The sequence below is a fragment of the Cololabis saira genome, chromosome 9, assembly GCF_033807715.1.
Source record: "Cololabis saira isolate AMF1-May2022 chromosome 9, fColSai1.1, whole genome shotgun sequence".
Taxonomy (NCBI): Eukaryota; Metazoa; Chordata; class Actinopteri; order Beloniformes; family Belonidae; genus Cololabis; species Cololabis saira.
Window position 1 is genome coordinate 40,625,340 of NC_084595.1, and position 15,432 is coordinate 40,640,771.

The 15,432-nt window shown below is 40.2% G+C and overlaps 1 protein-coding gene across 1 annotated transcript; it reads right to left on the reverse strand.

Annotated features, from left to right (window-relative positions):
• Positions 1 to 6,981: 6,981 nt before the first annotated feature.
• coq2 (coenzyme Q2 4-hydroxybenzoate polyprenyltransferase) lies at positions 6,982 to 13,785 on the reverse strand. Its single transcript, XM_061730100.1, has 7 exons — positions 13,324 to 13,785; positions 10,349 to 10,515; positions 9,369 to 9,490; positions 9,062 to 9,147; positions 8,837 to 8,970; positions 7,444 to 7,632; positions 6,982 to 7,363 (listed from the first exon to the last, which is right to left on the reverse strand). Exons 1-7 carry the CDS (start codon positions 13,631 to 13,633, stop codon positions 7,208 to 7,210), a joined length of 1,164 nt encoding a protein of 387 aa, XP_061586084.1. The 5' UTR covers positions 13,634 to 13,785; the 3' UTR covers positions 6,982 to 7,207.
• Positions 13,786 to 15,432: the final 1,647 nt, after the last annotated feature.

Genomic DNA, 15,432 nt, shown 5'->3' on the forward strand with positions numbered 1-15,432 from the left:
GAATAACAGAAGCTTGTTATCACTCTTCTATGTTCTCTTTTTTCTTGATTTGCCTTCAACCTCTTAAACTTGTTGCCATGTTGCTGTCTGTCCAGTTTTTTTTTTTTTTTTTTAATATTTTTATCCCGGTTTTTTCCCCATTTTATCACCCAGTGCTCCTACCTAACAGTCCTGGGCATTGCCATCCTCTACCAACCCCGGGAGGGCCCTGCACTGAGCTCAGGTCTCCTCCTTAACCTGAGGAGTGAGCAGGCCGCATCTTTTCACCAGACAGGGTGGGGATTCTCCGGCCGGACGTAGCGCGTGGAAGGATCACATTATTCTGGCCGGATCCTCCCCACCCTATCTGGCGCCCCGGTTGGCCAGAGGGGGCATGTATAGCCCAGGACTGCTGCATGTTTTTGTGAGGGTAGCTCCCATTAGCTACCCAGGGGAACACGGGAACATGCAAACTCCACACAGAAAGATCCTTTCGCCAACCCCACCCAGGGTGTGGGCACTGAAGTCATGGGGGAACTAACACGCACTTCAGCGCCCACAGCATCCCCGGCGGGAATCGAACCCAGGACCTTCTTGCTGTGAGACGGCTGCACTACCTGCTGCGCCACCGTGCCCCCTCTCTGCTGTCTGTCCAGTTAACTCTGGAAACGTCCAAAGAAAATCAGGGTCACCAATGTAGGAGTTTGGGAACAAAAGAGCTGAAAAACGCTTTTTGTGGACGAAGGAAAAACTTGAGTTGTTTATTTCAGTCTCTCGTTACAACTGCCCCGTAACAGAACACTAACTAAAAACTCATCGTCATCATTAATAACGACTAGATTCTTGTGAATTATAACTTACTGAAACTAAACAGTGTCCTGCTAGTGAGGTGCCACTACATAGTCCTTATTTTGTATCTCTCTCTATTAGTTGTCAAAGGTTTATGGTAGGTCAGAATGTACCAATGGGGCTAATTAATACACGCCAGTTAAACAGTAGCTTAGAGCTGCCAAACAGAACTCGGAAGAATGAAAAGAAACTTCCCGAGAAGAGGTGTGCCATTCTGGCAGAGGCAAGAAATGTACCAATCACTGCCAAACGTGCGTAAATCGTGGTATGAATGAAGTCTGTTGGCGTACTGAGCATGGTGGGGGCGGAAAAGACTCGGGGGGCCCGAAGCTAGATGAGAAAGAGATCCCCTGCAGAGAACTATGTACCGACTCTGATCTTGTTTCCAGATCTTCTTCTCGGTCTGTTAACGCTAACAAAAAGATATAATCCCATCGGAATGTCTCCGTGGGAAAGGATTCTGAGGTATTTTCTTTTGCTGTTGTCAGTTACTGTGCTGCAAAGGTGAGTCACCTCTGACACATCAAAGACAGCAACAAAGCGTGCTTGCACTAGTCCAACTTTGGGCAGTTTTAATAAAAGCACAGACACATATTTCAAACATCTGCAATGGGGGTAGCATTTATGTTACACTTCAACTCTTACGTTATGACTGAAAAATATTAAGACAGTGGTCACCAACCCTGGTCCTCAAGATCTACTGTGCCGCATGTTTTGGATGTTTCCCGGCCTCATCACACCTGATTCTAATTAACGGTCCTCACCAGCTTGTCATCAAAGTCTGGACATCTCTGTTGTTGACAGAGCTCCTTGTATCACGGTGTGCTGAAGCAGGGTAACATCTCAAACATGCAGGACAGGGGGTCCTGAGGACCAGGGTTGAAGACCACTGCCTTAGGAGATCATTGTCCCTTCATCAATTTAAAACAATATTCAACCTATTCGCAGCCTCAGGAGCTCACAAGCGAGTGTTTGGTTGTGCCGGTCCCGAGCCCAGATAAATGCAGAGGGCTGTGCCCGGAGGGGCATCTGATGTATGCCAAACGAAACATGCGGATCGCAAGGCCCATGAACCCCATACTGGATCAGTCGGGACCGGGGTTAAGAACGGCTCCCTTCGGCGCTGTGCACCTACAGGGTGCTGAGGAAAATTGAGCTACTGTCGGTCAAAGAAGGAGAGGAGGAAGGTGTGTCTGTAGAGGGAAGAGATGAAAAGCAAGAGAGTAGGGACTTTGAATGTTGGGACTATGGTGGGAAAAGCCAGAGCTGGTTGCCATGATGCAGAGGAGAGAGGTGGATGTGCGTGTTCAGGAGACCAGGTGGAAAGGTAGCACGGCTGGAAGCCCAGGAGCAGGGTTCAAGCTGTTCTATCGTGACTGGAAGAGACGTTGGAGTTACGTTGAAGGATTAGGTTATTGGTAACATTCTTGAGTCCAAGAGTGTCAGTGGATGAGTCTGAAGCTAGACACTGAACAGGTGTTGCTCAATATTGTTAGTGGCTATGCTGCACAGGTGGGATTGTGAACTAGAAGAGGAGGAGACATTCTGGGGGGAGGTAGACTGAGTGATGGAGAGCATCCCCAGAGATGAAAGAGTGATGATTGGTGCAGACTTCAACTGACATGTTGGAGAAGGCAACAGAGGTGCTGAGGAAGTGATGGACAGGTTTGGTATCCAGGGTATGAACGCAGAAGGACAGATGATGGTAGGCTTTGCAAAAAGGATTGACATGGCTGTAGTGAATACCTGCTTCTAGAGAGACAGGGACATACAACAGCGGAGGGAGGAGCACTGAGGTGACGACATAACCCCAAGTTAATCAGTGTCTGCATAGTAGTGGTAGGTGAGAGTGTAGCCCGGCAGCATAGGATGGTGTTGTGGAGGATGACTCTGGTGGTGAGGAAGAAGAAACAAACAAATGCACAGCAGAAGATGAAGTGGAAGCTGAAAAAGGAAAAGAGGAGTGTAGTGGGCTCTGGGTGGTCCAGAGGTGCTTCCAGATGACTGGACAACTACAGCTAGCGTGATCAGGTAGACGGGTAAGAGAGTACATGATGTGTCATCAGGGAGTCAGGTAGACAGGAGCAAAGGGAAATGCAGTTTAAGGTGATGGTAGAGTTGGCAAAAGTAAAAAAAAAAGGGCATAGTATGATTTGTATGCTAGGTTGGACACCAAGGAGGGAGAGAACGATTAATGCAGGTTGCCGAAGCAGATACAATGGGGCAAAAAGGTATTTAGTTGTGCAAGTTCACTTAAAAAGATGAGAGATGCCTGTAATTTTCATCATAGGTATATCTCAACTATGAGAGACAAAATTTAAAAAAAATCCACAAAATCACATTGTGTGATTTTTAAAGAATGTACTTGCGAATCATAGTGGAAAATAAGTATTTGGTCAATGACAAAAGTTAATCTCAATACTTTGTTATATACCCTTTGTTGGCAATGACAGAGGTCAAACGTTTTCTGTAAGTCTTCACAAGGTTTTCACACACTGTTGCTGGTATTTTGGCCCATTCCTCCATGCAGATCTCCTCTAGAGCAGTGATGTTTTGGGGCTGTGGCTGGGCAACACGGACTCTCAACTCCCTCTAAAGATTTGGGGTTGAGATCTGGAGACTGGCTAGGCCACTCCAGGACCTTGATATGTTTCTTACGAAGCCACTCCTTCGTTGCCCTGGCGATGTGTTTGGATCATTGTCCTGCTGAAAGACCCAGCCACGTTTCATCTCCAATGCCCTGCTGATGGAAGGAGGTTTTCACTCAAAATCTCACCATACATGGCCCCATTCATTCTTTCCTTACACGGATCAGTCGTCCTGGTCCCCTTGCAGAAAAACATCCCCAAAGCATGACCTTCACAGTAGGTTTGATGTTCTTTGGATGCAACTCAGCTTTCTTTCTCCTCCAAACACGACAAGTTGTGTTTCCACCAAAAAGTTCTATTTTGGTTTCATCTGACCATATAACATTCTCCCAATCCTCTTCTGTATCATCCAAAAGCTCTCTAGTAAACTTCAGACGGGGCTGGACATGTACTGACTTCAGCAGGGGGAACGTCTGGCCCTGCAGGATCTGAGTCAATTCAATTCAATTCAATTCAATTTTATTTATATAGCGTCTAATACAACAGATGTTGTCTCTAGACGCTTTCCAGAGATCCAGAACATGAACATAAACATAAACATAAACATAAACATAAACCCCCGAGCAATTATTATATAAACAATGGCAGGTAAAAACTCCCATAGTGGGAGAAAAGCCTTAAGCCAAACAGTGGCAAGGAAAAACTCCCCTTTAGGAGGGAAGAAACCTTGAGCAGGACCAGGCTCATAAGGGGGGACCCTCCTGCCGAAGGCCAGACTGGAGTCCCTGATCGTAGTGTGTTACTGATGGTTCCTTTGTTACTTTGGTCTCAGCTCTCTGCAGGTCCTTCACTAGGTCCCCGTGTGGTTCTGGGTTCTTTACTCACCATTCTTGTGATCATTTTTACCCCACGGAGTGAGATCTTGGAGCCCCAGATCCAGGGAGATTATCAGTGTCTTGTATGTCTTCCGTTTTCTAATAATTGCTCCTACAGTTGATTTCTTCACACCAAGCTGCTTACCCATTGCAGATTCAGTCTTCCCAGCCTGGTGCAGGTCTACAATTTTGTTTCTCTGTCCTTTGACAGCTCTCTGGTCTTGGCCATACTGGAGTTTGGAGTGTGACTGTTTGAGGTTGTGGACAGGTGTCTTTTATACTGATAACCAGTTAAAACAGGTGCCATTAATACAGGTAACCAGTGGAGGACAGAGGAGCCTCTTAAAGAAGAAGTTACAGGTCTGTGAAACCAGAAATCTTGCTTGTTTGTAGGTGACCAAATACTTATTGTACCCAGGAATTTACCAATTAATTCAGTAAAAATCCTACAATGTGATTTCCTGGATTATTTCCCCCCATTCTGTCTCACATAGTTGAAGTTACCTATGATGAAAATGACAGGCCTCTCTCATCTTTTTAAGTGGGAGAACTTGCACAATTGGAGGCTGACTAAATACTTTTTTGCCCCACTGTAGATAAAGATGATGGAGAAGATGTGCAGCAGGAACGGTGATTAAGGATAGAGATGGAAATGTGCTGACAGGTGCCAGAATCCTGATGGGAAGATGAAAACGGACCTTTGAAGAGTAGAAGAAGTGACCATTGTGGACCCGGAGGAAGCAAAGATTAGTGAGGCTGAAGTGAGGAGGGCATTGAAGAGGATGAAGAGTGGACAGGCAGTTGAACCTGATGGTGTTCCTGCGGAGATATGGAGGTGCAGAGTTTGTGACAAGACAGGAGGCAGAGTTGGAAGTAGCAGAGGTTCAAAAGTTGAGGTTTTCTTTGGGAGTGTTGAGGATGGATAAGATCAGGAATGACTACATCAGTGGGACAGGGCATGTTAGATGCTTTGGAGGGAAAGTCATAGAAGCCAGATGGAGATGATTTGGACATTTTTGGACCTCTTTAATTCATTTGCCCTCAGGGATCAATAACATATTTTGAATTGAATTGAATGAAATGTACAGAGGAGGGAGATTGAATATACAGTATCAGTAGAGGGATTATGAGGTCAGAATTGCCATGAGGGAGGTCAAGAGGAATACAAAAGAGATTTATTGATGTAGTGAAGAACATGACATCTCTTGATGTGAAAGAAGAGGATGTAGAGGACAGGGTTGGTGTGGGACAGAGGATTCACGGTGGCGACCCCTGAAGGGAACAGCCGAAAGGGAAGAAAAGATCTTGTGTGTCTTTGTATGATTATTTGTATTTGATTTGTATGATGATGGAACATGGAGATGCTCCAGTCTATGCTTTGGTACCTACCATTACCTTAAATGTCGGGTACAGGTCTCTGTGTATGGGCGTCCATAACATCTTTGTTGCCACAGTTACGGAGGTATAGAGCGACAAATAGCTCAGTTGATCACACCGTATGAATAAAGGTATTGAAAAGAAACAACTGTTTTTTTATTTTATCTATCTATTTAGTCTGGTTGTCGCTCTTCCTACATCACATGCTTCGTTTCTACGATTGGTTGTGTGCCTATCCAATGACACTGAGAAGCACATTCTTCTGCACCTGTTGGTACCGACTCCTGGTAATCAGTAAAAACCAGTATAACCAGTCTATTTATTTGTATAAAAAAGGGAAATAATTAGGATGGCTGGCCAGGGGAAACAAAAGGTGCAACAGCAGGTGCACCAGCTCGAGCTCATACTGTACGTTATTTCCACACCTATTACACCTGTTTGTTTTAACGCAATGCTGCTTATTTTAGTGAATCTTCATAATATTTCTATTTCTTTTCTGTACCACATGATAAACACCACAAAGTCCCCAGTCATTAATGAAGTGAATAAACTTTCCCCACCTTAATTTCTGAAAAACTCAACCCATCTATGATGCTTTCTATAATTAAAATCTTGATAATTACCTGGTTAAAATAAATCTTATAAACTCTGATATAGTGCAAGCTGTTCTATTTTTTTCCCCCTGAAAGAAATACATTTGTATAACAATTATTATTTTAAAGCAGGGGCCTTTCTGTGTGGAGTTTGCGTGTTCTCCCAGTGCTTGCGTGGGTTTTCTCCGGGTACTCCGGCTTCCTCCCACAGTCCAAAAACATGCATACTAGGTTAATTGATGATTCTAAATTGCCCGTAGGTGTGAGTGTGGTTGTGAGCATGGTTTGTGTGTTTATATGTGGCCCTGTGATGGACTGGTGACCTGTCCAGGTGTAACCCCTGTCTCTCACCTGAAATGAGCTGGGATAGGCTCCAGCAGACCCCCGTGACCCCGCAAGGGATAAAGCAGGTATAGATAATGGATGGATGGATGGATTTTATTTTTTAAAATATAACCTTTCAAATTTTTTATAAAGATGTTTTGCAGTACCAAAACATGGTGTTTTTTGTATTTCTTTTTTTTTAGCAAAGTGACAGAAACAGTGCTGAACGTGGCAGGTCTGAGCTGCTTTTAGCTGCTTTTATCGCTCGGCTGCAGTTCTGCAGTGACCCGGCTCACCAACCTCTTACAAAATAAAGCTTGGATTTTTTTCTGCAAGAGAAAAACTGTGCTGATTTCCTTTCAAGCATAAAAAGACAAAGAGACAAAGTAAACCAGTGAGTCCAGAAAAAGAACTGGATATTTATTTTAAATTGTTGACAGACCAAAACATAACACTGACACCAGAACATACTATACACTCCTCAGGTGGCAACTGAATTATGCTGCACTCTGGTGGTTAAAAAAATAGCAATAATAAAACATATACCTAAAGACTTATGGAAATCCAATAAATTAATTTCATAGTTTAAAATCAGTTTTATAACATTCATCAACCGTCTTGCTTATCTGGATGCTTTTTCATTTTCCTGTAAACTTTCTCTTGATGTTTTCCACAGATTGCCGGCAACAATACCGACAAACAACAAGAGTCCAAGGTTTCTATTTGAGATAAATTCCTTCCAGCAGTCTTCTGCTTTGTTGATGTCCACGGAGTAAATCTGCAGGAAAGCAAAGCAAACATGGTGTAAACTACGGCGCTGGTTAGAACCTTGGGGCTGAAAACCACCACGCTCCTCACCTGGTGTGCTACGTGAACGGCTGCAGCGCTCAGTGCAGCGTAGTACGGCAGCGTCTGCTCAGCGTTGATCCCGGCTACAACCAGTCCCGACATCATGGCCACCGTGAAACCGCCCAGCCAAAGCTTGGTTTGCTCCTGGAACCTCAACGCAGTGGATTTAACCCCAACCTTGATGTCGTCTTCCTTATCCTGATCATAAATGAAAGAAAATAGATTTTAGCCATGATGACTCTACTTTGACATGCTAGATATTATTCATCATGTGGTTTCCTGCAAACATAATATGATTTTTTTTTTAATTCAAAATGCAGCCTGTCTCCTTAAAAGCTGAAAGAATAAATTACATTTTGAAGCAAATGACATGCATTCACAGCTATGTGCATGTTTCCATCCATCGTCATCTGTTGCCTTTGGTCTGTCAACTATTGGATGCTATTAACAATTTTTCAGACCCTTTGATGATTCATTTATCTATTTATTATCTAATTTTCCAAATAGTAAGACATTTATTATGCCCTTGATTAACTGACTATTGATTGATTAACCACAATCCCATTCATATTCACCGGCTTTTACACATTTTCCAAAACATTGCAAAATTATATTAAGCAATACTCTTGCAGGAAAATATCTAATCTTCTTGAATAGTATGGGTTTGACCTTATCATTAGTATTCCTAGGAAACAATTCAGCTCAGGGGCCCATTGCGCTCCAGTTACTTTATACAGGACTGTCTCAGAAAATTAGAATATTGTGATTTTCTGTAATGCAATTACAAAAAAAAAGAAATGTCATACATTCTGGATTCATTACAAATCAACTGAAATATTGCAAGCCTTTTATTATTTTAATATTGCTGATCATGGCTTACAGCTTAAGAAAACTCAAATATCTCAAAAAATTTAGAATAAAGAATATTCTGGGAATCTTAATCTTAAACTGTAAACCATAATCAGCAATATCAAAATAATAAAAGGCTTGCAATATTTCAGTTGATTGTAATGAATCCAAAATGTATGACATTTTTTTTTTTTTTTAAATTGCATTACAGAAAATAAAGAACTTTATCACAATATTCTAATTTTCTGACAGTCCTGTACTGTTACAAAGAAAACTTTTTGCACGTAAACTTCTGGAAATAATCTTGAAAATTGAGATTTGGATGCTCAAACAGCCACAAACAAATCCAGTAACGAGCCATATGCATTAATCTGGGCCGAACTCCATCCTTATTTAGAAAAGACATCTTTAAAATAGCCAAAGTAAAGAAAAGTCCAGTTGAACTGCTGTCATCCGTTATGTTTATGTTTCTATATCACAGTAAGAAACAGAAAAGAGCATCCTTACAATGTTTATGTGAAACATGAACGAGCTACACAAACATCTGCTTCACCTGATGAGCATATATTGTGTCATATATCAGAGTCCACATCACTCCTGACAAGTACAGCGGGAGGCAAACGGACCAATCACAAAAGCCCCTCACAGCAGACCAGCCAAGCAGAGCGCCCCAGTTGAAGGTGAGTCCTAAAGGAAGGAAAAAAGACTTAAACATTTCATTCTGCTGATGGGAATAGGTATCAACTAGAGACATAGAATAATGTCAAACAGCACATACCCAATACAAGCTGTGGCCAATAAGTGACCCTCTTCATCAGTGGGTAGGTGATGACAAGCGATAATGAGGCTGCACCCAGAGCTATGCTGGCAGGAACATATGAACACATGTTTAGAAGAGATTTCCCTGTAAAAATCACCTGAAAATATTTCTACAAAAAAAAAGGTAACTGCAAAAATAGTAACATTATCTAAAGGGAGCATCAGTGGCTACTCTATTACCTAAACAACTAAGTATTTGCTCTTTTTATTTCTTGTTCATCATGAAGATAAAGCTCAACACGAGTATGCCGACTGCTTCGAGTTACCTGTAGTAGTTAAGACACAAAAGAACCCCGAGTGCAAGAGAGAGTTGTCCTCCGAGGAAAACTAGGGCCTGCATTTGGGAAATCTCCCCCGATGCTATGGGTCGAGAGGCCGTCCTGGCCACCTGGACAAAAATATAAACAATTCAAACTTGACTGTGTCCAAAGTATACATGAAATGTGTACTTTTGCTGTAAAGCTGTTTTTCACTTTGACTGTTTGAAGAACACAGAGCTATGTAGCATCAACATCATGACTTTTAAAACACTATTTATAACCGAATCTGCAGAGTTGGAAAGCCTGTCCATTATAGGTGAAATTAGCTAAATGGGAGTCAAATCCAAAAACACATTGCAAGCCATAATATCATCAGCTAAAAATGTTATTAGAGTTTTAGAATAAGTATGTGTGAGTATAATTACAGTATATAATACTAATAATACTACTACTACTACTACTACTAATAATAATAATAATAATAATAATAATAATAATAATAATAATAATAATAATATTAATAATAATAATAATAATAATAATAATAATGTTATTTAGCAGTGTGAGTACAGTGTGTGAGTATTTATAAATACAGGTTAAATGATTAGTGAATGAGGGTAGGACTAAATAAGTTTACACTTCTTCCTACTCCTTTTTTGGCACATGTAAATAAAAAAGATAGCAAGTGTTAAAGGATGAAATTCTTTGTTTTGTTGTTTTGTTTTCTTAAACTTCTCATGAAGTGTTGTTTTTCTTACATGTACAAAAAATAAAATAAATCAAATCAAATCAAGAATTACATAACTAGGCACAGGTAAACCACTCTGCATTTGCTATCTGCTAGTTTTGTGAAATTAATTGCACATGTTAATATTTACATTGTGGTTTGTTTGTTTGTTATTACAGGAGTTGTTGAATATAATCATTAACTATGACAAGTTCAATAAAATACATCATTTGCCCAACTGCATGTTAGTCTCAAGTACTTGTTTGTCGAAGTCTTTATCCCACATGTCGTTGATGGTGCAGCCGGCCCCCCTCATCAGCAGAGCGCCGGTGCCAAACAGAGCCATCATGCCCAGATCTGGCAGACAACCCGGCTCTGCAGCCATCGCAATGCTCCAAGCACACGGCAGATACAGCAGCCACGTCCCTGCACAAGCACAACACAGCTGGAGTGAACAGGAGGTTCACGTTTTCTTTTTAAAAGAAAATCCTGTATAAAATCTTAGGCCTGAATGCAGTAAAACTTTCTTTTGCATTGTTTATTGCTGAAACCTCTAAGCATTGCAACAAGGTACAATTTGAAAGAATTAGTTTTACGTTTCAAACACATTATTCATTCAAACCTGACAAAGGACGTGTAGTTTTAGTGGTGATGCATTGAACTTTATTGAGCGCACACTGTGCTTCGGCTATGGGCAATACCAGTGGTATTAGTCTACTTAAATATGATTTTGGCAGGTTAAAAAATGACCAGGCCTGGACATTTAACTTCCAGCTTTTAATATAAATCAGATTCTGACATCAACCTAAGATCAGTACACAGATCACCACATCAGGCTCGCCACCCGTCCCTCGAAATACAGAATTTTTTCATAATTAATTAAATTAAGTTTTTTAATTAAAAGTTGCGTTCCGTATTGAAACAATACAGACATGTATTATGCTCTTATTTATTGATGTCATAATATACAGGTGAAGGTCGGAAAATTTGAATATATTACAAAACTTCATTCGTAGTAAATTCCACTAAAGGTGAAACAAATATATGATTTTCCACTACATTCAAAGTGAGATATTTCAAGCCTTTATTTGTTATAATTTTGGTGATTATGGCTCACAGTTTATGAAAACCCCAAATAAAAAATCTCTATATTATGAAATCAATAAACAATTCAATCATCAAAATTATAACAAATAAAGGCTTAACATATCTTGCTTTGCATGTAATAAAACTATGTAATATATTAGTTTCACCTTTTAAGTTGAATTATTGAAATAAATTAACTTCTACACCATATTCTTCACCTGTAGGCTATATTCTACATCTTGGCTGATGTGGACATACATAGCATAGGAGGATATTTCAGTTGCTATATGGTCTGTACAGCAAGTTCAATGCCATTAAAGCACTTTAAAGTTTAAATCAAAACATTTTGTTTTTTCATATAAAATAAACAAATTTCTAAGCAGTTTAGAAGTTTTGGGGATGTCCCTTTTTTTGGCTCCTGCGCTGCTGAAATCGGGGCGTCCCTTATTTCAATTTCTGAAAGGTGGCAACCCTACACCAGATATTGAGATAAAATAACTGTTTAGGTGTATCTAGAAAGCACAACACGGCTTTTAGATGGTTTTTAAACAATAATTACAATTTTTACAAAAGACAATCTCCTATGCCCCCTTTTGCTGGGGCTCTAACCATCTTTCATAAATATTTCATGTATTATGGATTAAAAATATTGGTTCTAAAAAAAAAAAACTGATAGAGAAATGTTTTGCACATATAAGATACAGAGGTGTATAATCCAGGTGCCAGAAAGTAAAATTCCAGTCCAGCAGTTGTTCCAACCCAATACTAAACCAGCTCCTCTGCAGGTAGATGGTAGGTCCTTAGTGAAAACACCTGTTCTAAATGACCTGAAATAAGATTAAGATTCCCAGAATATTCAAATTTTTTGAGATAGGATATTTGAGTTCTCTTAAGCTGTAAGCCATGATCAGCAATATTAAAATAATAAAAGGCTTGCAATATTTCAGTTGATGTGTAATGAATCCAGAATGTATGACATTTTTGTTTTTCTAATTGCATTACAGAAAATCACAATATTCAAATTTTCCTGTGGATCAGCCAGTACATTTAAAACAGGTGTTTTCACTGACAACCTACCATCTACCTGCAGAGGAGCTGGTTTAGTGACCGGTTGGAACAACTGCTGGACAGGATTTTTACTTTATGGCACCTGGATTATCCACCTCTTAGTCCATGGGCCAGACCAGATATCAGTACCACTCAAGGTGACCAAACTTGCTTATGATTTTTGAAAAGATCCATGTCTGTACATTATATTTTGGTAAGATAACCCTTTCCAAGTGGCATCTGTATCAGAGTTATCAGCTCATGAAGTTAAAACCCCCTTCAGGTTAATTGATGATTCTAAATTGGGTGTATTATACATTTCCTGAATCCTTATGGTCCTGTGAGTATTCCAGTTTTTGTACTTTTTTTTTTTTGTATTTTGTGTCTCTAATGTTTATAAAACTAAGCGGATTCTTTATCTCATTGTTATGTCCTTTGTCGTGTATTTGCAGGATAAAGACCAGTTTGTGACATTAGCCTAGTTGCTGTTATAGTTTCATAGGAGCCTAATGATGCTCTTCTAGTTTAAGGCTCACAATGACCTGTAACAATGATATTGTATGGGTATATTATACATTTCCTGAATCCTTATGGTCCTGTGAGTATTCCAGTTTTTGTATTTTGTGTCTCTGTTGTTCCTAGTTGACACAGGGCTAAAAGATAGTATATCATTTAGGTGAAAATTGTGTAAAAATGTGTGTTGTTTATAGTTTAAAGAGCTGCAGTGACCTCTATGTTGGTCAGAAAGATTCACATCTTAGCTTGAATGAATGCTTAGAAGGTCCCCTTTAAAATGATACCAAAGACAATATAGTGAAACATTGACAGATATCCTGTACATGAGTCTAAACCAGGATATGCAGCAGCATCTAAAATGTAATTTTCTGAAGGGGGTTTTAACTTCATGAGCTGATAACTATGATCCAGCTGCCACTCGGGAAGGTTATCATACCAAAATATCTTCTATGGACATGGATCTTTTCAAAAATCATAAGTAAGTTTGGTCACCTTGAGTGGTACTGACAAGTGAAATGTTGGGCTCTGGCCCCTGGACTACCTGATCAGATATTTGCAGCTGCAGGTGTAATGCCGAGCACAGACCGATGGGTTTGTCCAGCCTCATCAGCCGCAGGTAGGGTCGCAGGTGGGCGGGTGCGGAGTTCACCACAGCAGACGCCGACAGGCTGAAGCTCCTCCTTCCCTTCCCCTGTGATTCCCGCAGAGACCCCAGGACTGTGCTCCGGCTCCTAAGAGCTCTGCTCGCTCCGCTGGGCTCTGTGTGAAACCCGTTTGTACGTGTGGTTGTTTCCTTGTGAACGGAGCAGTTTGACAGGGTGGCCGCCCATGCGGGACAGCGCTGCCGCCTCAGGGCGGACAAAACCAGCCGCCCGCTCAGCTGTCCAAGGAACATAGTCTCACTCTCAGGTCACACACACAGCATACAGTCCCTTGTATTGAACCAAAAAACGTTGTCCCTGAAAATGAAGACAAAGAAGGAAGAACAAAGTCAGTAGTTTGTCACAAACACCGGCCACTTCGGGAGTGTTGTGGTACGTGCTGCATTATCGTTCCGGAAGAAACAACACGCTGGTCGGAACTCGTTTTCTTAGGAAGGGAAAAGACCTGACTAACAAAATGCTCTCATTTCGTTTAAATAAACAACAGATAAATAATCTACCAAGCACAAATTTCCTTACCTTTTGTGCTAAATTTAACTGAATTAAATATTTTCTATCAAGCTTTTACCAGCAAATTCTAACACCTTCTTTTGTGTGCACTCATCAACATCATCCGTGTTAACACTGTGTGTAATTGGCCCCCATGTGTCCCCAACCCAGTCTGAAACAGACATCTCGTTCCAACGTCATTAAACAAAAAGTACAACTAAATTGTACGCAGGTCCATTCACACAGCATATTTTTTTTTAAATAGAGAAAGAGTTGTTGATAAAAAGATCAGAAAAACATTCAAGATATTTCCATGTCCTATCACACAGTTGAGAATAATTGAATCTTGTTAATTGGACCATTGCAGAACTGTTTAAAACTTGTTCACAGCTGAAAAACATTGAAGGTGAAATATTGCACAGATGAAAACCCCTCAGTGTTTGTTTTTTTTTACTATTGGAATGGCCTTGGGATGTGTGCTGTCTTTCAGCCTGTTTGTTGTGGCTTTTATTGTCCTGTACAACCTCTCTGAGGGTATTTACTCCCAGGATGTTGGGGTCGATGTTGTGCTGGTGGGATGTCTTTTTCTGTAGCATCGGGACCTGTAGAGATGCTTTCAGGAAGGGAAAAGTACAGCCCATGACCTTCTGTGCTCTGTTGTTGAGCAGTACAGCTGACAAACCACACTGGGATGCAGTACGCCAGTGCCCGACACACACGTTAGTCCTCCCAGCTTGTTTATAATGGAGCTATTACACAGATATCTTTCTGTGTCAATATTGTTCCAATACTCTCACAATATTTTACAAATAAGTCTTGTGAAAATATTTTTTAGGCTCTCTTAATAGTATTTCTATTTTTTTGAATTAGGTTGAATTGCAAATGATTTTCCAGATTACACTGAAGAGGCTACTCTTGTATAACTTTTATAATGTTTTCATACGCGCAATTTATTTTTTTCCTATCTTCTAGAAAAAAGTAACAAAACTAATAAACACGGTAGGCTTGAGGTATAAGTCCATTGTTCTCCTGAAATTGATGTAAAAGGGACCAGTCTCCACATAAATGCATACACTCTAATAACATTCATATCAAGTTAAATACATTGACTGCAGATGCATAGAGCTGCCACCCCAGCAAAGAAAAATAGAGCTGTATGTTATAACATGAAAAGTTTATTGTAAAACCAATGTTTTTTATGTTCAAACACCTTATTTACATGTAATTACACTATACATATTTGTCATATTATTACCAAAAAAATGTCCACGTTCTTACAATATAATATTGATATGATGAATGTGTGTCGATATAGTGTCACATTATATTGTTACATTTCACATATTACCAGTTTTATTGTTAGACAGCAAAACATTTGACTTATATTACTTATATTATACTTATAAATATTAACCCCTTGTATAGGTGAACAACTCTCACTCTCATGAACTTAAATAAACAATCCAGTCCTGTAAGCGAGACACTTTTTCAACTGCTTGTCTGCACTATAACTAATGGAAACGGAAATTTTTTGAGTATGTGT

What these genes read in the sequence shown, in the direction of transcription:
- coq2 (XM_061730100.1), bottom strand. Translation starts at nt 13,633, where the DNA reads ATGTTCCTTGGACAGCTGAGCGGGCGGCTGGTTTTGTCCGCCCTGAGG. An exon ending in TTGGCCACAGCTTGTATTGG is followed by an intron (nt 8,971 to 9,061) that starts GTATGTGCTGTT and finishes TCCTTCCTTTAG; the next exon opens with GACTCACCTTCAACTGGGGC. An exon ending in CCGTTCACGTAGCACACCAG is followed by an intron (nt 7,364 to 7,443) that starts GTGAGGAGCGTG and finishes GCTTTCCTGCAG; the next exon opens with ATTTACTCCGTGGACATCAA.